We start from the raw sequence: 24,002 nt of genomic DNA on the forward strand, positions 1-24,002 counted from the left end.
TAAGTTTGAATAATTACTTTTCTAAAAGTTAAATTTTTTGTTATGAACAGTTTTAATTACTTTTGGTACTTGTTTTATTTCAATAATTACTACCAATTTAATAATATACAAAAATATAAGTATATACCGAATTAATACGATAAAATAAAATATTTCATATATTTTATCGTACTTATTCTTGATGTTTTACTTTCATTTATATTGTTATTATTTTTAATATTTACTCTATCAATATTATACATTCATTTAAATCTTTGTTGATTTTTTTTAAAAACATTTCCCATTTGGTGTTTGATATTATACATTCATTGAATTGATTTAAGTTGTATTTTTCCTACATGCTCTAAACCAATTACTTGAAATGTTTTTGAGTACTGCACGATTTACTTAATTATAAAAAATTATGTCATTATTTGCATGCAAAAAAATATTTTTTTTGTCTTATTGATGACTTGATTTTATAAATTATTTTTCTTTCAACTTACGACTTTAAAAAATCAGCTCAAGAAATACTGGTATTACGGGTATCCTCAACAATTTTACGTCTCTCGCTGAGTAATTGTAAAAACTTTAATCTTGGACTACAAGGAAATCTAATTTTATCTTTAAATCTCGACGCTTCGTCAATCGACTCCATAAAATTAGAAAGTGCTTCATTGGAGCTTGAATTTTCATTCGCAGAGTCGTATTTTGATATACTACAACGTGGATGCGCTAGTGATTTTCTTCCTTTCGCAATAAGAGAACTTTCATTATTCGTTAATTTTTTATGTAAATGTAAATTATTTTCATCAAATGTAACAACTTTTTTATTAAAGCTACAATCTGTTTTAGGTCTTACAGAAAATTCTGAACGACTACGTTTCTTTACTTTAGGCGCATTATTATTTCGTATTCTTCCATGATTACTATAGTTTTTTAAATCTGATGAATTTATTTCTGTTGCATTGTCAATATTTGTATGAACTTTATTGGTACCTGGATTAGGTAACTGATAAAAGTATTTGTCATCATCAATAACTCTGCTAAATTTACTATTATAGCAATCACTCCTAGAGTAAGCGTTGTTTTTAAGCTTGTGGTCCCAATGAAGGTCATCAACACTTGAAAAACTTCGTAATCTTGAACACGATGACGAACTACTATTTACATTATCTGAACTGAATTTGGCTAAATGAGATTTAGTCTCAGCAGATTTATCAGGTTTTGAAAATTGTCCAAAATTTTCTAAATTATTTGAACGTTTTTCTTCACAGCAATCGGGTTTTAAATCGAAATCATCGTTTGTATGATGAATTACTTTTTTGTGCTTCGAATCACAGGTTTCATCGTACTTGAAATTATTACTTCCGCGATTAGATAATAATGTACTATCCGATTTTTCATCTGAATTTATTAAATTGATGTTGCGCATGAAAACTATAGCTTCTTCAAGATATTCTTCAAAAAGATTCCGTTTTCCATTTTTGATCCCGCGTGCATTTTCGCGTTCAGTGTCACTCATATTTGAAAAATTTTCGGACATAACAAAGCTAACTTTCTTGCAATCTGAATCTGACCGATATTCATTTGCATTAATTCTTACAGAACGTGCCGTTTTTGAAATGTTCTTATTATTTTTCATAATTGGCTTCGGTAAAGCGGTAGCAGCTTCGAAATTATCTGCATTACTTTTATTTTGGAGGTTTTCCATTTCGTTTTGAGAAAATACAATGGGTATTAAAGGAACATGGTAAAAAATTGATTTAATTTCTTGCGTAGGTATTTCGTTAAATCGTATCCCTATTTTTTTTGGTAACTCGATATACTTATCATCGAAATCATCTAGAATAATATTATCTGAAAATGTTAACGGATCAATAGTATCTTTTTTCGCATGCACAACAATATCCGGAGGACATGCATTATCATTAAAATTATCTTTCATTTCACGATTTAATTCTGATGCTTTAATTTCATTAGAAATCGAATTTCTTTGCTTTTCTTTAAAATCGAGGCTATCATCTGAAAAGTTAATATCTTGCTCATAAATATCTCTGTAATTATGCCTAATTTTTGTAGGGTAACGTATATTTCCATCAATTTCTAAGCTTTTTAGTGTTATACTATTTGACGTTTTATGATCTTTAACAATCGATTGAGACCGGTTCAATTTTTTGGTGTCATCATTTTTGGATTGACTATTATGTAAATCTTTCCATGAAAGAACTTCCGGAATATTTTTTAATTGCCCCGTAAATTTCGAGTTACAATTAATTTCTGGAGGTAAAGACACTGGTTCTGCATTTGTTTGCGGATCCAGGTTACAGTTGTATTTTTGAGTGGACCAAGTATTACGATTTCTAAGCCACTCACTGGTCAATGACTTTCTTCTTGATTCTAATGAACTTAAGGATGTTTTACAATTATGATAAGCATCATCTTCTTTGTTAGTTTCTGCAAACGATGTTTTTTCAGGATAAACAATAGAACAATGAGCTTCATCAGAATAGCTTTTGACTTTTAAAGATTTGGCAACAGTATCATGTGGGTCTTGAAATATATTTTCAATCCTAAATGTTTTAGTATCTGCATGACTATTACTCCGTGAACTCGTCCACGAATCTTTAACATGTATTCCGCTGATATTAATATCAGTTAAAGTACCGATTTCATTGATATCTCTTTTGTCTGTTTGAACTTCAGCATTTTTAACTTTAAGTTCTTTATTATTATCAAATAATCTAAGCTTTGATTCGGAAATATTTGAAGATTCAATAGTAATATTGATTGTATCAGGTACTGAAATAGAAATAATGTTTTTTTCATGATTATCTCCATTACACGATGATGATTCTTGAGCGCATTTGTGTGTTTTACTTAGAGCTTCTTCTGCGATATGACAGTGTTCATTCAAGACGACTGGCTGTTTACAAAGACGAGGATTTACTAAAATTGGTTGACAGCAATCTTGATTTTTTTTACGATTTACTTGCTTGATTATATTATCATTACATTGTTTTGACGTACAACATTTATTATTCAGTGTTTGTTGATGATGTAAATCTTCAGGTGTCGTTTGAGCACAAGTGTCAACTATTTCCTCAACAACATTAGTATTTACTGAGCTATCATTCATTTTAACACTATCAACTGGCCTTTTTTCAATGTCGGAACAAAAGTCTGAAATACCTGTACTTGATAGATTACTTTCAGCGTACGTATGAGTATCATCTGACACAATACCTGAGTCTGGGTGGTGTGAATAAATAGCATCGTAGTCATAATTGTAATCATCAGTTAAATTACAAGCATCTTTAAATAGAATAATTGGTTTGGGAGGTGGTGATTCTGTTGTAGACGTTGACATTTCTTTTATTCTTAATACAGGAGTGCTACATGGCAGCAATTTATCGAAATCCTCGTGACGATCAGTAAGAACAGCAACGTCTTTACGAATTATTTTGGGTTCTTTAACTAAAATTCCAATTTCTCGTACACGGACAGTAGATGAAATATCTGTTTGGGTATCAACACAAATACGTCGGCGTTTGGCTAACATTTTTCTTGAGATTTCTTGAAGTCGCATCCTCGTCACCGAGGCAAGTTTTATTTCAGAATTCTCTGGTGAGCGATTATCCGAGGCTGGCGTTGATGCCGTATTGCTGTCCTCAGGTGTCTTCTTGCTCGCGTAGAGCCTTTCTGTAACTGCAGCAACTATTTCAGCTCTGCGTGCGCGCTGTATTATCGTATGTGGTCTCGGTTGCAATTCTTCTGGATCTAATGAATTTTTCCGTTTCAAAGAATCTTTTGAGGTTCCAGTTATAAATAATTGTTCGTCCTTCAAACTACTACAGCTGCTATCTTTGCTTGTTTTTCTCTTCAAACCATCAATACTTTGCTTTCTCTGAATACAAGCCTTTGGATTGTGTAGTTCTTTCGTTGATTTTTCATTTCCTCGACTGTCTGGATTCTTTTCAAGATTTTTATTTTCTTTTAGATCATCATCTTCGCTGGCATGAAGTAGTTCTTCAGATTTTTCTTCTTGAGAATTAGCTTGTGCCTCTGAATCAGTTGATAAAATTCGAGGAAAATCATAGTCTTTAGGAACTTTTCTGGAAACATTAGAAATGTATTTTTGTAAAATTTTTGAAACAGATGATGCTTGCGAATCGAAATTTGAATCAACTGAATACTGTTTTTGTAATTTATTATTTTTCAACGGCTTTTCTGTAAGAATTTTCAAATTCGGATACCGTGTATCAAGTGAACTAGGCTGTTTATTAGAATTATCTGTGATTTCTTTAAATACTGATAAAGATTTAACAGAATCAGTTGAATTACTTTCAACTCGATCTTCGACTAAATTTGCAAAGTGATGTTCAACGTCCTGATTAAATTCAGTATCAACAGTATCTTCAAGAACACTATCACTTGAAATTTCCTCAATTTGATGAGTGTCTACTTGAACGCTTGTGTCGGGCTTAATAAGAACAGCAACCAAAGTCGGTATATCAACAAAGACTGGTTCATCGGCTTGATCATCATCATCGATTAATTCAGATACTTTAGCTCTATTATAACTTGCCGAAACTTGTAAAGTTTGTGAATTATTTGTGGCTGGAACAAATTCTAGCGATCCAAATTGTCGTAATGCATTTAGTGAGTCACATCTTAGTCTTAAACCATCATCAAAACTGTATCGTCTCAAAGAGTAAGGGAATTTCGAAAGAGAATTTAATTCTATCGGTGATTGTGATGTTGATGTTGACACACATCTGGTATTTAAATTTGTTTGCTCAACTGTCTGATCAGGATTCCTTTGACAAATGCACAAAGACTTGCAATCAGTTAACGGATCGTTCTGTAAAACAATTCAATCAATTACTTTAAACAAGTACTATTTTTATTTACAATATTTATAAGAAATTTATTACCTTTTCGGCAAGGAGAGCTTTAAGTCGTGATACTTCTGACTGAAGTTCACGTATTATTTTAGTTACCGGATCCTCGTTAATAACTGGCTTATTAATAACGCTTTGTGCCCTTTGTGCGAACCGTAAAGTGTGTGACGTTTCGTTATAGCTCCCACTAGCTGGCGATATCGCTGTAAAATTAAATTAGGTCATAAAAATTAACCATTATTTTTTAATAAAAATTTATGGCTAAATCAATATTTTTATTACACATTTTTAATATTTTATTATTATTATTATTTTTTCTTTTTTACTTCAAACTACTTAATTGCTACGTAATTATGTAAGTGTATTTACTACTCAGCTCGCAACTGTAACTACTGCTAATTTTTTCGTGCCATATAAAAATTTATCTACTATTGACTTATTCAAAAATTCAATTTAAAAATATCTATTGAATTATACCTTAGCAATTTATAATAATTGGCATAATTTTTTAAAATTATGACTGTTAGTAATAACACGGTATTGATACAAATTTATCATTTAAAACAATGTTTTGTTACTGATTAGTTATTTTTTATTACTTACATGTTAAATTTAAAAATTGCAATATATTGTTAAAAATGTTAAATATAGAATGGAAAACTTGATATCGAATACTTCGCGTGTTTAGTTGATATACTCCCACGAGTTTGATATAAAGCCTTCCACTTTGTTTGTAAACAATGTAATCTACTTTTTTTATATACGATAAAAAAAAGTTTATGAATTTGAAGAGTAAATTACCAATTTTTGCTTAATTTTTTTTTTACATTATACGATAAGCCTACAACTACCATTTCTGTTTCTACTATTTACCGATCCCGGAAATATGCTCTATGATGATTATTGAATTTTAACCAGCCCATCATAGTAAGTCTGGAAAAGTGTTTAAATAATTTTTATCGAAATTTATAACAAAGTATTTGTATTATTATTAATAATTTAGTTATTTATTGTTAAAGGGACCGCTACTTGTTAAAAATTACTATAAATTGATTATTAAATTTTACTCTGAACAAGAATATCTATCTATTTATTTGTTTAAATATTTTTCAAATCAGGTTTTTTTTTTTTTCGATTCTTACGTAAATTTATCGCAAAAACTGATAACAGGAATTAGTTCTGTTACAGCTACAGCTAGGACTTGCCTTGTTGCTGCATCAGGACTCACCTTGTTACAGTTACAAGATCAGTTCTATTGCAGCCAAAGGTCTATTCCTGTTAAGATACTCGCCCGAAAAAATATATATCCCGACAAAATAGTATATATCCGGCTTATATCTTTAGTATTATCGTATGTATGCTAATTTGCCGGCACATATTCCCGGATAGATCGTTTTCCGTGTGAGCAGGAATATATCTGTAGCTGCAACGGAACTGATCTTGTAGCTGTAACAAGACGGGTCCTGTTGCAGCAACAAACTCATGCTACAGAACCTATTCCTGTTGCAACAACAGTTCTTTTTTTTCGTATAGAAATATATGTCGCCTATTATCTACGTCAAAATTTTCTGACCCTCGTAATAAATATCACATTTCAATTAAGTAACCCATGTCAAAAAAGTGTATGGGAAGGATTCGTAACCATCGATTCTCTGAATTTAAAGGAGTAAAAAGTCAGCATCGAACATCTGTAAAGATAATTATTTAAATACTATATAATATACATAAAAAAACAAAAAAAAATCAAACTTTATATTTTGATGCGCGCAATTTTGGTCGTTCAAAAAGTAGCGGTCTCTTTAATATTAAATATTTAGTTTTATCAAACAAAACATATTATTATTATTCAAAATGTGAGTGTAGATAATTTACAACTTTCCAGAAATTACAATTCAATTTAATGAATGTATCGATAATGGGGCTATAAATTGAAATAGAAAAATTTTAGTTGTTTTATTAAAATTTGGGCAGGATAAAATTTATTTTACTCACTCGCCAGCATAATTGTCGTTGCATTTCCGCCCAAAGAATCTTTAAGTAACCAGGTGAGAGTTGAATCCCTATAGGGGATAAATTTCCTTCCGGAATTTATAGACGCAGAGCTTCTTTCCGCTAATGCAGATATTACATTACCCAAAGCAACTAAGCTTTTATTAATATTGGCTCCTTCCTGTGACTTAAACCAACATAAAAATACTGATATATAGTCAATATTAAGTTACAATTTAAAATTATCATTTATAATTAATTATAAATGAAATAATTAAATGAATAGGTATGTAATATTTTAAATGCATTGCTCACTTTTAGACGATTTATTCCAGCACAGGCAGCTGAATTTTCACTGCCCGCCAGGTCGACCAAGTGTAATTTACAGCCACGAGAAAAATCCGTTTTCCGTGATGCCCCCGAGGCTTTTAAAATAACTTGTCCGGAAACCGCACTATCGCTGGATTCCAACGAGAGTGTGAGTAATGCGTGACTGCGGCTGCTTGTGTGATTCTGTAAAGTTGAAGCTGTTTTACGGGCTTTTGTACCCTCTTCGACGCGAGACATTAATGAACTCAAAGTTTCAACTGAATGTTGGCTCAGTCCTTTGAAAAAATATTTTTTTTTTGTCAATTTAAATAATTAAACTTTTCATGAAAAATAAAAATACCCTAATAATAATCATAACTCAAAGCACTTTTTCGTAAAAATAAATGTTTCTTTTATTTTTCAAGTCGAATATTTGAAAAACGCTGCATGAAAATTTAAGTTAATAATTTTTCAAACTATGGATTTATACTAATGCATGTCATTTGTATATATATACACTGTAAAAAGAGCGGTTTTAAAAGGAAATAACACCGGTGTAGGCGGTATAATTTGGCGTTGTTAAAATACTGTTGTTAAATCGGTGTAAAATCAGTGTAACAAAAAAATTCCATAGAAATTAGAAAAAAAAATGCATTACATTAAAAAATATAATATTCAATGAATATTATCTGGAGGAAACTTCAATTTTGCTGTGTACTGGTTTAAATAATTATTTATGTTATAGGGGAAAGTGGGGTCAATTGAACCAAAAATACTTTGACATTTTTTTTTTATATGAATAAAAGCAAAAAGATATTTTTTTTTTTGACGAAATTAAAATTCATTATATAGACTATCATTTCTCGTAAGCACATAACTTGACAAATGATAAAAATTTTCAATAAATACGAAATTGTACAACTGCATCAAATGGTTCAATCGTCTCCTTTGCGGGGGCAATTGAACCACTAGTCGGGGACAATTGAACCAAGAGTATTAGAACCACAAACGAATGACTTTAATGAATAATTTACTATTCATTACAGCTTAAAACTAAAATTACAACACTTCTAATAATATTTATTATTTTATATAACATTATATGTTAAAACAATCACTTTAAAAACTTCTGTCAATATAATTATTTTTTTTCTTGGTTAGTTTAGCTTCTTTTCACATTTTGTCAAGATCCGCGAGCATATCTGATGCTCACAGTGTGATTCGTGTGGTTCAACCGTCCCCGAGAGTACTGGTTCAATTAACCCCATATGATTTTATTGAAATAATTAGTTTAAAAAAAAAATATTCAAGAACTATTTTACTAGAAGTAAAGTTTGAAATTTATGACTAATATATGTAAGAAGCTATTACAAAAAAATTTTTAAGATTACATTTGAAAATTAAAAAATTATTGAACAATTTGTCAAGAGCTGAAAAACAAAGTTCAGATGCCTAAAAACACAAAAACTTGAATTTTTTAAAAGTAAATCATCATATTGGTTCAAAATTTTGGTCAGACTGAGGTTTAGTGTATTGAAATATAATTCTATGAGGACGACTTATTTTTATATTTTTTTCGATTTTTTAAGCTTACTGGTTCAATTGCCCCGTGGTTCAATCGACCCCACTCTCCCCTACGTAATTTATTTAAATACATAATTTTATGCCCACTATTTCAATCACCAGTAATTTAATTAATTAATAAAAAAGATTGTCTAGCTGTATAGTGATCGAGTAAGTAAAAATATTCACAAAATTAAATGTTTTCAACATTGAAAATTTTAATACCGGTAAAGAATATTAACACCGGTGACGGTGGTATTTTAACACCGCTTTCGGTGATGAAATTTTACACCAAATTCTAACACCTTCACCGCCTGGACTTAACCCGGTTTTTTGCAATGTAGAAGTAAATTCAACAATAATAAAAATTGAATTTTTGGAAAAAGTATTTTTTCAACATTCACACTGTGAAAAATTTCCAACAAATTTTACTATGGGCGTATTGTAACACCGGACCATAAGAAAACTGGTACAAAATTTACAAGTATCCCATAGTAAACGATATGCGCAGACAACACAATTGGGACCTATGCACATACGTTTACTATGGGATACTTGTAAATTTTGTACCAGTTTTCTTATGGTCCGGTGTTACAATGCACCCATAGTAAAATTTAATGGGAATTTTTTACAGTGCAGGAATCAATTTTAGTCACCGAAATTCACAAATTTTTACCACTTTATTATTTTGATAAAGACGTTAAAACTTTTTTTTTAAATAAATAAGAACCGCAATTTTTTATTTAATATCTTTTTGGTTTCGAAATAAAATTCTTAAAAAAAGTAACTATGTAAGTGTGTTAACTAGAGGATATTAAAAAAGAAGATTCAATTATACCTTGAACGTAAGGACCTGATCGTGGATGCTCTCGAACTCTTAAGTTATTTGGACTTGTTGAAGGTTCGAGAAGATCTCTGACTCGTTCATTGTAAACCTCTAGGTAACTAAAATAAAAAACAAAATAAAATTATTGCTTCCGTAAAATAGATAGTAAAAAAAATGTATCATATGAATTTGTAATTCATATTGAATTATTTACTAGCAATTTTCTATCAAATTAATTATTATTTTATCAGATTAAAAACCTATTCAATCTTTTATTACATTTTATGAATACATAATCGCAGTAAATAAGCTATCAGGTTAATGGAATGTAACTATAGGTCAATCGATTATATCCGTCTTACAAATAAAAATATGAAATCATATTGTGAATTATTTCATGCATGCATATCTACAAATTATCGGTCTCTAAATCTAGAAAAACGAATTCCGTAAATTATGTATTCAATCTTATCATTCAAATTCAAGTATATTGACTTTCAATATTGTCTCGTTTCATGTTCGTTCTACATTTGCAGTAACTATTTTTTAAAATATTTTGTTTTATATTTATTTAACTGGGTATCTATTAGAGAAAAATGACTAAGTAATAATCAATAGTGTAATTAATATCTTCATAATTGATTATAAGTTTTATCTCCAATAAATATCAGTAAATATGTTCATAAATTTATAATATAAATAAACAAAATATTACATCGATTAATTACTAAAAATAAAAATTTAGTCTTGTCAATTTAATTTCAAAAATTGATTTAGTAGAAATCAGTTAGAAATTATTTAAAATTAATTAGCTGAAAATAATTAATTATAATTGTGGTAATGAACATTTAACTGAATTAGGCTTATTATCAACTTGGATGACTTCATTCATTTTATTAATGGTGTGTATAATAATTAACTAATGCTGTTGGGAATAAGTAATTTAAATCTTCATAAATTCGAGGAGAGAAAAATAAATGTGACGGCATACTGGTTGTACAACACTAAGTTCGTGTCTGACAGATATTAGGTGCAGACCTACAAAATAAGAATCGATTCGGCGCGAAGGAACAGTGATTTGACAGGAGAAAAAGGAGTAAAATACTAGTCAAATGTATTATTGATTGTTCGAATATTACATTCATTCAAAACACGATTGTGAAAATTATTATTATTGATATTGCATACTGCTATAAAATAGCTTTATATTTTATGCATAAAAACATTTTCAAGTTTTTCTCAGAGTGAAATGTTTATTTCAATTAAAATACACGTTAAAAATCATAATTTGCTTTAAATTAATAGATAATCCATAAAAATTTTGAAACCAAAATAATAGCTCGTGGTTTCCCAGATTAAAAAAAAAGAATTGAAAATAATTTACAATGTTCCGTAAGAGTTCCGTAAGAGAAGGAATTGAAAAGTATTTAAAGTATTCAGAAGTTTTGAAAAGAATTCAAATTTTATCATTTTTAATTTTTTCAATTTTTTTTTTTTCAATCCGGGTTCTGTCAGATTCAAATAAGTATTTTAACTGACCGCTGATTTGATGCATAAACTCAATTGATAAAGTGAAAGTAAATAAAAATTTTTTTATAACAATAGCCAAAAAATTTATTAACGGTCATTATAGGAGATAAATTTGGAAATTGTCTCTTTCCAAATTTATAGTTTCGGTATGCAGGAAAGATTTTTTTTTTTTATTAAATCTCAATGTGTTATCAAATTTAACGACTTGTACAATCATACTCGCGCACGAAGGTTGTCATAAATATCTGTTGATTCATAAAAATTTATCACACCACGATTTATTTTCAAGCGCACTTCAGCCGTGCAACTGATCGAACGTCCTCATTCAGCAGATGTATGAGCCACTAGTCCGACATGTTTGGTCGTTGCTTCATCGATTAACTATTCGACTTTGCTTATATTTTATTGTTTTATTTCAAGAAAAGTGAAAATTTTATATTTTTCAATGTCAATTATGCATCTAATTTGAATCAATTTCAAAGGAACTGTAACTTTTTTCATCAATTTTCAGAAACGAAAATTGAGAAAAAAAATTGTTTACTTTCAATTAATATTGATCTTTTTTAATATTATTTAGTGTTTTTAAATCGCATCATTTGTAAACATTTTCAGTAGCATCAATAGATTATTTTCCAAACAATAATTCAATATTCCCTGCTCAAATACACGCGCTCTCTATCGCAGATAGCTTCACGCATAACAATAACCTAACAGATAAGCGAAAAACAAACATGTGATAATGCAATGCCGTGATGGGAACTTTCTGTTTGGGAAAACTTTCTGAAAATCTCTTTCCCAACTAGTTAATGGGCCATAAATTTAACAGTGTAAGCTGTGGATTTTATTCTTCACTTTTTTTTGTTTAAATTTATTCTAGCTGTAAACATCTCTTATCTCTTTTGCCAGTAAAAATTTATTTTTGATCAAGGTTTAATGCTTTTATTTTTTTCTAATGCATTTTATCGATTAAATTTACATTTTCCCATTAAAAAAAAATTATAAAAAGTATCAACGTAATCCTTTATTAATTACAAAAATATTTAAATAAAATTTAATAGCTTCCGATTATATTTATTACGTTTTTTCGTTTTAGTCATTAACGAAATATATTTAACTAGTTTCTATTAAAATATTCAAAGCCATACGACTTAATGTCATTCAAAGTTAAAAATTAAATTAATCCTCGTACTTAAAACTTTTTTCTACTTAAAACTTGAGAATTCGTTTTTTGATAACCATTACTAAGTAATTAGTCTCTGAATACTTGAAAGTGATAAATTGCTTTTAAATATTCATTCTCAAGTTGTAATTTTTTTTTGTTTTAAATAAACAATTAACCAATTAGTTTTTTTAATTCTTTATTTTTTTTTCTTCATTAAATGTAATTTTTAACAAAAATATTATTTCATAAATATATATTGAAAAATATGCAGCCAATCTAGTAACTTTTACCCTGCCAGAGTATTTTGGACCCCTCTTAAAAATATTCATGACTTCAATGTTATCATCAAATCGGATTTTCCGATATTTTGAGCCGTCTGTTGATTACATGTATAAAAAAAAAAATCGTCCTGCCTAAATATTATTTTTTGGGGCGGAAAATTTTAACTTGATAGGCCAAAGTTAGCCTGGTTGACTGCACATAATTTGAAGATAAATTATACTTATAACTGAAGTTTTGAAATTTATTGTGTAATTGTTCACAAACTAAGTGGTTGATGAAATGAAATGTATACATTTTGTTAGACTAAATTGGAAAAGTTTAAGTTACGTAAGAAGTTTGTTTCATTGTTACTGCTCTTCAAGAGTGTTAAACAACATTTTAAAGTTACAAGTACGTAATACTATGTTGGAGTGATGTTATTATCTAGTCCACAAAACATTGATGTGATTTCTGATACCACTAAATATTTATTTGCTGGAATTTATATACATTGAGCAATATTTAACTTCATATTCTTCTCAACTTTTTTTCCCCAAAGTACAAGAATAGTCAGAAAAAATCTGATTTTTATTTTAAAAATTTTTCTTTCGTTTCAACTTAAGATTAAAGCATTTCAACATTAGATTACAAAGTTTTTCGTTAATATTGAGTTTAAAAAAATTATTATATTTAATACTAAACTGGAATTAACGAAGAAACATTTGATATTATTTGTTTGAAATAATCTTAAACTCTTTAATCATAAGTTATATGAAACTTTTATAATTCAACACTTCTAAATAAAACAGCAATGCGTTAAACTTGGTGTGAAAACTTTTATCATTTAATCGCAGTCATAAATTCATTAGCTGCTATTTTTACCAACTGCTTGATGTTTGACATGCAATCACTAAGAAGAAAACATTGCGCATCTGTAGTTTAAATTTTTCATAAAAATTTCTGATCTCCACACTATCATTTTTTACTTTTAATAAATCATTCTCAAATCCAAATTTCCATCAATATAAACAAAATTACATTATTATTTATTTTAAATTCTATTAATAGCATCAATAAATTTTGTTAATATCGAAACATTATAGAATAATTTTATGAGTTTTGATCATTTTTTAAAACAATAAAGATGTATTTATTGAATATCTATTTATGAAAATTCTACATATATTTTTACAATGATATTGCGTCAAATGAGTATTTAAAATCCTTATATTATCTAGTTTAATGAATTTCAAGTGAATAATTAAATAACAAAATAAAATTAATAAACATGCATATGTATTCACTATAATCGGAATGGCCACTGCAATTAAATATAAATATATTGCGATGAAAATGAGAGCGTGATACACTGCAAAGAGCGGGAATCCTTACCACGGTTCAATGAGCTTGCGTCCGTCTAGGATTGCGAGTCACGAGGTACTGTGAGCTTAGACACATCGAGGCCACCGGAACGCCTCGCGAAGGTCTCGCGCGCGTCTCACCATTCCACCACCATTCTATATTATACATATATTCTTTGGTCTGATACCTGATTTACAATACTCATATTATAGATCATTTATGTAGTTTTTTTTTTTTTACTTATTTATACCACCAAACATATTTGTACTTCATACTCCAATCAACAACATAGTGCCATAAAAACTTTATATTTTTACTTCTTTTATACTGCTGAAGATATTCTATATCTAAATAAATAAATAAATGTTGATCATTTATAATTTATTCAAAATCAAAACGATCTGGATCTACGGGATCCAACTCTGGGACACGGCAAGTAACAACATCCTGGAAATTGTTAAACAATTCCAGTCAAAGGCATTAAGAACAATAGTTAACGCACCCTGGTATGTATCCAACAATACTCTGCATAGGCTTTCATATAATGACCGTCAAGAAAGAAGTACAGTGTTATAGCACCAGACATCACACAAGATTGACTCAACTCCCGAATAAACGAGGAACTGAACTACTGGATCGTAGCTTAGATTTTAAGCGACTAAAAAGAACCAAACTGTTAGATCTCTCGTAATGCTTCATATAAATAAAATTCCTGTCAGAATTAGAGAACATCACTGAATAGTTTTTTATCAATAAAGTTTTAAGGCATTCAAATCAATTAATGTCTTATAGGATAGATTGTAATTTTCCAGTAAATTAAAAAAAGAACAATTTATAATTCAATTAAAACATGGATAATAATTTGATGTCAAATGAAGATTTGAAGCAATGGTTACGTCTTCAAATTCTTGATTCATTTCTTACTACTTATGAAGAAGTAAATACGTATTTTTTTATTATAAAAGCATGAAGTAATTTTAATCAAAGAATCAAATATGACACAATAAAATTACTTTGATTAAAAGTAAAATGATATACTTATATGCATATATAGATATACGATGAATGGCACGGAGGAAACAGTAAAACCTTGACCGAGAACAGGTGCCAAGAGCTACTGAAGCTCTAGTGCAATTCGCTCCTCAATTGTGGGAGGTATAATTTTACACATTTATAGAAGTACGTTGTACGAGATTCGTGCGTGTCCATGAATACCCAGAAATCGACACGAGAACAGCATTGAATTTCTCACAGTTATCGTTATTATGTGGTGTTAGCACTTTGATGGCGTTATTATTATTTTTAAATGAGCTTTCATTACCTGACAAATATATGAAGCTTTCTTCCATTTTCTATTTCTTCAGCCGCTCGAGTAAACAAACCACTGCAGATTCTTGGTATCAATCCTGGATCATCCTGCAAAAAAATTTCTCATGATTATATTCTTTTTACTAATCGTATCATAGAATCAGGATGAAATATTATTGAATTGATCACTTATTGCCTCATAAATTCTATGAATCTGTTCGAAAAAGTTATCGAAATATTTTTTTATAGTGTCTTTATAGTAAAAAATGGTTTAAATAAATTTTGATACCAAGTATCAGTTATAAATTACTTCTAGCGTGTGATGAAATTACTACATGTGATCACTGTATTTGAATGACTATCAATTAAAATGTGAAAGCTCGTTGAGCTTGATAGCTTCGTCAATGATATATTATGCTGTGAGGGGCTAAATATCGCAAGTTTTGTCTTCAGCCTCACTATATATTTCATGATTATCTGGATTGAAGCTTCAAGTTTAAATGCCAATAAATCTAGTCGAAAAGAGCTACTTTGATATCGATGATGACATATTAATTAACATTGACAATTATTAGCATCACTAATTAGAATAGTTCAGCTCATTATTTATTTCATAAATTAATATCTAATAAATGCCATATTATCGTTTCAAAGGAAGACTAAGTTTGAATAGAGTATTTCCATCACTGAAAACAAATGCGCTTATCTTCAATTCGCTATCGTATACACGATCAGTTGAAAATAAATATATTTTAACAAGATCTAAAGGCATTCAAATTTTAAATATTGTTATCATAAAATAATTTATTATCGACGGACCAAAACTGTGATTTTATATCAGCAGATATTTGATCACTTAAATATATATTTCCTTCTGAGTCATATACTAAATTAATTTTTTATAATTATTTAAAGTTAATAACAAATTCTAATCCGACATCATTATTATAAAAAAAATCCAATCAAAGGCATTCTAATTAACTATAGCAATTAGATATTTGGATTTTTTTTATTCGGTTTGTCAGGTTGAAATAAGATGTTCTCGTCCTTAAAACGGACTACGATTTATTTCAAGCCAATAGCTCGTAATAATTAGCATGGTCTGTAATCGTCTTTCGATTGATTCTACTCTGGATTCTGAAAGAGTCCAAGATCATAAACTTACTTTGACTCCCATCATTGTAAAAGTTTTTCCTGACGCACTTTGTCCATATGCAACGACACAAGAATTATATCCGATGAATAGAGCATCAATAACCGAATTTCCAAGTGTATCATAAATTTTTTCTTGGCTTGCATAATTATCAGCAGTTGGATCGGAAGAATCGAAACAGTAATCAAAACTGTATCTCTTAATGCGAGTCCGGCTGTCAGCGGTTTTGCTTGACGAAACTTTAAGATTTGTCAGAGAAATTTTTTGTGGCTCTGTATGAACAACTATTTCCGCTCCTGTCACATTTATTTCTCTGTAATGAAAAAGAAAAAGAATTTTAATTGCCATTGAAAATAAAAAAATCATTTTCATGCAAAATAGGATACCCTTAAAAAATTATAGTTATTTCACATTTTTAACGAGTAGAAAAATGTACGTCTAAATTTAAAAAAGAAATATGATTCGGGATTAAATTTGCGTAGAATCATTAAAAAAAAAATGCACAAATAAGTGCCGGGTATCTCAAATTTTTTAAAAATAGTTATAAAAATATAAATAATTTTATGTATCATTAACTAAATTATCTGTAAAATTAAATCTTATATCACGTATAAAATTAGTCAGCAATTCGGTTTGTTTAACTATTTTATCATTTTCTTTTGTGTTCTCTTTTCTCATTTTAATCGTGAGTATAAGTATAAAGCAGCTTCGAGTATAATAAACGAACCAAATCTTCATGAGCTCACAAACTAGGGTGTTATTCTAAACTAAGCATTCGTTTCTTGCTATTCCTGTTGGAGTCATTAAACTACTGACTAGTGGGCCATCGCAATGTTTTTTTCTACTTTCACTTTTACTTTAGACAATCTTTAAATTAAAAATATTTCATTATTTTATGAACCCATTAATAATTTTTTATTTCCTTAAAAACTTAGTTAATCAAACCATCAGAAAATCTCAGAACTAAAAAAAAACTTCTACAAAACTAAAATGTTATGAGAAATGAAAAATAAAAAACTAGTAACCAGCTGTCAAATGTTACTGTCATATGTATTTGTTCTAAAAATGACTGAATCTTTTTTAGAGACCCAAGAAATTTAAAAGTTATCGTAGTCCTTATTTTAGTGTCACCACATTTGTTACTGGCTTCAACTCCAGTCTACTTTCAATGGAGGTCTAATTTTAGCCAAACTCGTATTTTAGAACGTAAGAATCCCCGAGTTTGTTGTTTTATCTTCATCTTAGCCATGTGAGTCAGTGCATTTTGAGCATTCATTTTATTCTCTAGTCCATTAAGGTATACAAATGTATGCTATAAATTTAGTAATTATAATTATTTGGATAATAAATTTACAAATAATATAGATTAATGCAGTCTCATATTTTATCGTTAATAGCTGAAAAAAATTTCTATCATAACTTACCTGTTGGAGATCGGTCTTACTCTTACAGCCACTTTAATATTTGCCATTTGGACTCCTACTTAAGGGTCGCTATAAAAACTTCTACATTGCCTTATTTTATCACTTAATATTTTAAAAAGTACATCTTAAAAATAAAGTTTTTTATTTTTTAACACCTGCCAGATGTTAAAACTCAATCACTTTAAAAACTTATTATTTGTTCACACTTAACGACTTTTAAATATTAACTCTGTAAAATAAAATAGTAAATATAAGCAAGCCGAGTAGTGTCGAATATGGGTTCACCGAATAGCTGCACGTGTTGTACTAGATGATTAAAATACTCTCAAGTCGGTCCCGAGACCAAAGTCGTCTTATGGATCGCCCCACCCTAAACAACTGAAAAATGTCTTTTTTTAAATTTATTTTTAATCTAATTTCCTGTAATTATACCAAATATAATTTCTAAGTCGAATTATTTTATTATTTTTCACTGTAACTATACAATTGTCGATTAAAATTTTTTTCTTCAATGATTACATTACAAAGAAATAGCAAAAAAATTATATTTATTTATAATTGTATAAGATTTCACTAAATGATTTGAGTTTCTTGCATTCTAAAAAAAAAATTCAATTAATATTAAGCTAAGTCTAAAAATATTTAAACATTTTTCATTTATTTTTATTAGCAACTTTTTTGATGAATTAATAATATTTTACATCTAGTATTTTTAAAATACAATACTATGACACTGATATTTATAATGTATATTAATGCATTAGTATATAAATGTGTATTGTTAAATGGCAATTAACTTGTACATTTGTAAATTTATTCTGCTTCCATGGTTCGTAAAACTGTTAAATATGAGAATGAAGAACTGAGAATCTAAAAACCAAATTTAAAGATGTTTTATGAATTTATGAATTCAGTAACAGACACAATGAAAAAATTGAAATATGTATACCGATGAAAAATTAGCCAAAGACATGTCATAAAATTTAGCAGCTGTGATTTTACAGGGAGATAGAGAACGAGTCATTACTATTTGCATGCTTTTTGCAAAGCTTGTTCCTATCCAGTTTGATGCATAACAGGATTGACTGATAGCGTCACTCTGATTTAAATTATATTATTTTTTTTTATATAAATGTAAAAAGGCATTTTTTTTCTTATCAAACAAAAAGCTTGTGTAATTGAATGATTCGCTCACCTCAGTTAATAATTCATTTCCACTGTAACTGAACAAAAAAAGTTCGAAAATTGCCGAATTGAGAAATGAAGTATACTTCATAAGTTGTCCTCTATCTTCTGCCATCTATAATAAAATTTTTTATTTGAAGCTAGGTACATATATACCCTATGGAAAAATCCATATGGAAATCTAGCCTATATTCCTAGGTGAGTTCCTATATAGTGTTTTCGGATGAATTCCCATATGGTTTCCTATACGAATCCAGGATAGACTCCAATATTGATTCTCACATGGGTTCCTATGGAAATTCACACCATGCTGAATCCATATGGGAATCTTGTATGGATTAGGAATTAGGAAAATTAACAGAAAGTGTCACGGCATCGATACAAATACTAGAAAAAGCGTAAGCGTTTCCATAAACTCTTCTGGAATACAATAACTTTGTACGATTCCTAATTTAATGTTTTATTAAAATTATTAGTAATTTATATAAAGATGTAAAACTTCTTGAATTAATTGATAAATCAATAACTTCTTACAAATACTGATATAAAGAGCATCAAATAATCAATTTTTTGTTAAAAAATATCCTGCCAATAGAATATTACTCTGTTTTTTTTTTCATATATGCGTGTTAGTAAATGATAGACAAAGAAATCTAAATACCCCGGATTCTATAGAAATTGCTTATATAGAAATCCAGATTCCTATATGAATTTCTTATATGGGGACCCAGGTACCCATCTTTTTTTATATGGATTTTCTGTACGGGCATCGAGGTATACCCAGTTTCCTTGATGGATTTATACAATGAGAATCCAGATATACATGGTTTCTTACATGGGTTCTCATATGGAAATTCAGGTATCCGCAGTTTCCTATGTAAAGTTCATGCATGAGAATCCAGATACCCATGGTTTCGTACATGGATTCTTACATAAATCCATACTTTCCTATATGGATTCCTATGGGTTCCCATGCAATCCCACAGGGATTTTTTTAATAAAGTAGCGTTTAGAAAACATCAGTGTTACGGTGTTTCAAGAGCCTATGGCATTCGAAGACAGTGAAAAACTGTAGGACTGGCCCGTGTAGTTATCGATATTTAATTTTTTCAGTTCATGATATAATAAAAATAATCATTTTTACCTGTAACTATTTCTGTTACTTACTTCTGTGATTTGGAAACCAGCGAAACAAACAAGGCCAGTACTAATCACAAACTGTCCTAATACAAGGATATTTATTGTGTTTTCAACTCGTTCTGCAAACCTATCGATAAATATTAAAATTATTTAATGATTATTAAAATCAAGACGATTTAATTTAATCTAAATACAAAATCGCATCTTGATGTCTTTGCACACAATCATTGAAAGTTATAGAATTCTCACTATTGCTTTTTAAACTTTCAAGGTTTTTCCGCACAACCATAAATTTTGCCGCTCCGTGCATCACAAGTATAAGATTAAGAGTTGTTGCTCCGGCAATCATACTTCCTCCAAAACCCCCTGCTGTAACTCCCAACAGATAGAGACCTCCGTATGCTGGGGCAATTGTTTGATTTTCAAAAAAATAACCGCGAAAAGGTAACTTTTTTTCTTCTATTCCAAGAATTTTTACCTATTTCAAAATAGTATTTTTGTGTAACCGATTCATTGCTATCGAGCAATTCAGCACGAGTGTGAGTATGATAGCGTGAACCGAAGGTAAATGCAATCAACATCAATACTTATTTCGTTGTCGTAAATCGTCTTATTTTCCGACCATTAAATTTAAAAAATAATCTTCATGACTGATGAAAACAAAAGTTGCCTTTGCCTTTAGTATAAGCTGTCAAATTCCATACTCACACTCGCGTAAAAAAACCCGTGGATTAGTTACTTAATGTACGTGAGGAAAAAAAATACACAAAGGACTTACTTCTAAAATTGGTGCAACCATAAACAAGCCGATTGTCGAATACACAGTCATGATAAAAAATTTAGCTAATTTAATTATTGGCAAACACTTTTCTTGAAGTGTTAACTCATCTTCTCCAGCAGATTTAATCCAATCGTTTTTCATTATTTGGACTGCCGTTTGTAAATCTTTATCGTGAATAGTGTAAACCGTAAGCCGTAACAAGCAAAGATAAAAAGCTGTTGCAATCAAAGCACATTCAGTAACTTCTTTCATACTACCCCAGTGATGAATAATATCAGTAGTTACAGCAACTGTTTGTATTCCAATCAAAATAAACATCGAAATTCGATGAAAAATTCTCAATCGTGACAAAATTGAATCATCGTTATCTTCCAATGGCCATATCGAAATCAGTCGATTAACCATTTTAATTGGCTTCATCATTTCTTCATATTCATCAACAGTCACCATATTCTTTATTTTACAAATAGCTTTCTATTTCATAGACTCTTGACCAATGTCTTGTTTCACTGGCTACACGTTATAAGCTATGTAACTTATGTTTCACCCTGGAATTACCTTCAAGTACTGAGTAGTGGGAATGATCCATGTGATACCAAGGGATTCCCCTTCCTTTCAACAGGGATAATACCTGATGTTTAAAAGTTTTCAACTATCGGTTAGAAAACTTCGTATGATTAGAGACTAGATTGTTAAACTTTTTTAAACGAATTTTCCTTGTAATTTTTTTTCGCTACAATGTACAATCGGAATAACTAACTAAATGATGCAAACTTATTGTCAGCTTAAAAAATTTTTTTTTCTTCCTTCTCATTAGGTAAAACTTTCAGAAGCGTATGAATTAGAGGCTTGCGGTTACTTTGCTAAATGGAAAAAAAGTTTTACATAGTATTCAATTAATTGGGTGTCAAATTAAAACAAAGTTTTTTTTTTAACATATGACTATTTTTTTTAAAATGTTACTTCGTTTTATTTCTGCATTATATAAGAGTAAGTGTATATGCTTTGATCTGTCTGTATGATAGCTTAGTTCGAAAAGTAATCGATCATTTGTGATTAATTTTAGATGAAAAGTGTGCTGCTAGTATGCTCGGTATTGAATTTCGTATCTTTCGTCTCAAAATTACATCGAAGGGATAATTAATTAAACTTTTTTTTTATCAGTTATATTTTAAACTTTGTATACATGTACAATTACTATAGTAATTTATTTGCGAAGTAATTGTATACTTAATCCAATTTCCGGTAATTATATGTACCAATCATATCGTAATATATTCAGCTCTAATTAAATAAATCAATCAAACAATAATATTAATTATAATCATTATAAACACTGATCAAAACTGTAATATGTTCTATTTACATTAAACTGAAGGATGAAAGCTCTGCATGATCATAATTAATCTTTTAAACATAGTTTACTATTTGTCATGCCCAAATGCGTCTGATACATCAGTGCTATTTAACATATAAATAATATAATACTATAATAATAATACCTATTATATATATGTGTAAATATAATTAGGTAATAATGAGTCTATACTAGAGTTAATGTGGAGGATCAATACTAATATATTTACTAATTGTACGCAAACACGCAACGTTGAATATAAACCTTATATATTTGTGAATTTGTTAATTTTCCATGGTCCGTAGAGCTGTTAAATACATAATTGCAGAACTCAGAATCTAAAAGAAAATTAAATAATGTTTTATCAAGTTATTTTGGTGATTTTCATAAACAATCAAAGGAAAGCATTGAAGTATGTATACTGATTGAAAATTAGCTAAAGACAAATTTAGCGGCTGTGATTTTATAGGAATAAATTCAATGAATCTTCTATCGAAAAAATCCATGTAGGATTGCATGGAAACTCATAGGAATCCATATAGGAAAGTAAAGATTTATGTAAGAATCCATAGGAATTCATGTAGGGGTGTATGAATTTATATACGAATCTATGGTAGAAACCATGTGCGTCTGGATTCCCATATGGGAAATCCACGAAGTGGATTTCTATGTAAGTAATTTCCATAGAATCCGTGGTATCTGGATTTCTATGGCATGCTTATCGTCTATTGATACGCTTATATGAATAAAAGAACAGATTAATATTCCTATAGGAAACCATATGAGAATTTATTCTAAAACACCATGTGGGAATCCATGTAGGAATCTAGACTGGATTCACATAGATATTTTTTGATAGGGTCATTATTATATGGAAAATTAGCTCCTAACGTTTCGTAGACCAGGATTGGGATAAAATTAATCGTGACAAAGTCGGATTATTATTTTAATTTAATGACCATATTGATCACAATCGAATGATCATTATGTTTGGTTTTATTTCTCAGTAATCATCAATAGTCACTATAATTATCGTTACTAAAATATTCTATTTTTATGCATGAGTCGACATGCAAACTCTTGACCAAATATCTTGTTAGATACTTGGTTTCGTTTGCTATAAGTTATAACTTGTGTTTTACTTCTGAATTACCAGCAAGTATTACGTGGTGGGAATGATCCATTATGATATCAAGGAATTCCCCTTTCTCCGGAAGGGGATAATACGTGATGTTGAAAACTTTCTAACTATGGGATACGAAACTTTGTACGATTAGAGACTAGGTTGCTACAGTCTCCACAGATCTTCCCTGTAATTTTGATTTGCTGCGTTGTACAGTCGGAATAACTAACTAGATGATAAGTGAACTTATATCCAGTTTGAAAAATTTTTTTTTTATCTGTAATTAGGCAAAACTTTTAGAAGTGTATGAATTACAAGGCTCGATTACTTTGTTCAATGGAAAAAACTTTAGTTTTTTCATTATACTCCATTAATTGTATAATAAATACGGACTAAGTTTTTCTTTTTAATATTCTGTTGAGACTTATTTTTAACTTCGCTATGAAAAATTAAAAGTGGAGTTATTACGTTCAATTCAATTTCTACAACTCGAGTTTTCACTTCTATGTATTTAAAATTTTACCTTTAATTAAACTCGAACAATTAAATTATTTAAAAAAATTCTTTCACATACTTTTAAAAATTTTAATTTACTAATTGTAGAATAAATTTGACGTTTGTTTAATTATTAAATTAGTATATTACA

The 24,002-nt window shown here is 29.2% G+C and overlaps 2 protein-coding genes across 3 annotated transcripts; both read right to left on the reverse strand.

Moving 5' to 3' along the window:
- Positions 1-232: 232 nt before the first annotated feature.
- LOC103573205 (uncharacterized) lies at positions 233-18,059 on the reverse strand. 2 transcript variants are annotated; one of them, XM_008552180.3, is made up of 8 exons: positions 17,771-18,059; positions 16,359-16,659; positions 15,207-15,301; positions 9,583-9,689; positions 7,188-7,477; positions 6,876-7,053; positions 4,917-5,086; positions 233-4,843 (listed from the first exon to the last, which is right to left on the reverse strand). In XM_008552180.3, exons 1-8 carry the CDS (start codon positions 17,815-17,817, stop codon positions 503-505), a joined length of 5,529 nt encoding a protein of 1,842 aa, XP_008550402.1. In that variant the 5' UTR covers positions 17,818-18,059; the 3' UTR covers positions 233-502. The 2 variants fall into 2 exon arrangements, with proteins under 2 accessions (XP_008550402.1, XP_008550401.1); XM_008552179.3 differs by having other exon boundaries at positions 6,876-7,059.
- A 524-nt stretch (positions 18,060-18,583) lies between these two features.
- LOC103573204 (odorant receptor 13a-like) lies at positions 18,584-21,326 on the reverse strand. Its single transcript, XM_008552178.1, has 6 exons — positions 20,874-21,326; positions 20,290-20,573; positions 20,123-20,222; positions 18,966-19,070; positions 18,720-18,869; positions 18,584-18,640 (listed from the first exon to the last, which is right to left on the reverse strand). Exons 1-6 carry the CDS (start codon positions 21,324-21,326, stop codon positions 18,584-18,586), a joined length of 1,149 nt encoding a protein of 382 aa, XP_008550400.1.
- Between the last annotated feature and the right edge of the window lie 2,676 nt (positions 21,327-24,002).

Source organism: Microplitis demolitor, chromosome 8, assembly GCF_026212275.2.
Source record: "Microplitis demolitor isolate Queensland-Clemson2020A chromosome 8, iyMicDemo2.1a, whole genome shotgun sequence".
NCBI classification, from domain to species: domain Eukaryota; kingdom Metazoa; phylum Arthropoda; class Insecta; order Hymenoptera; family Braconidae; genus Microplitis; species Microplitis demolitor.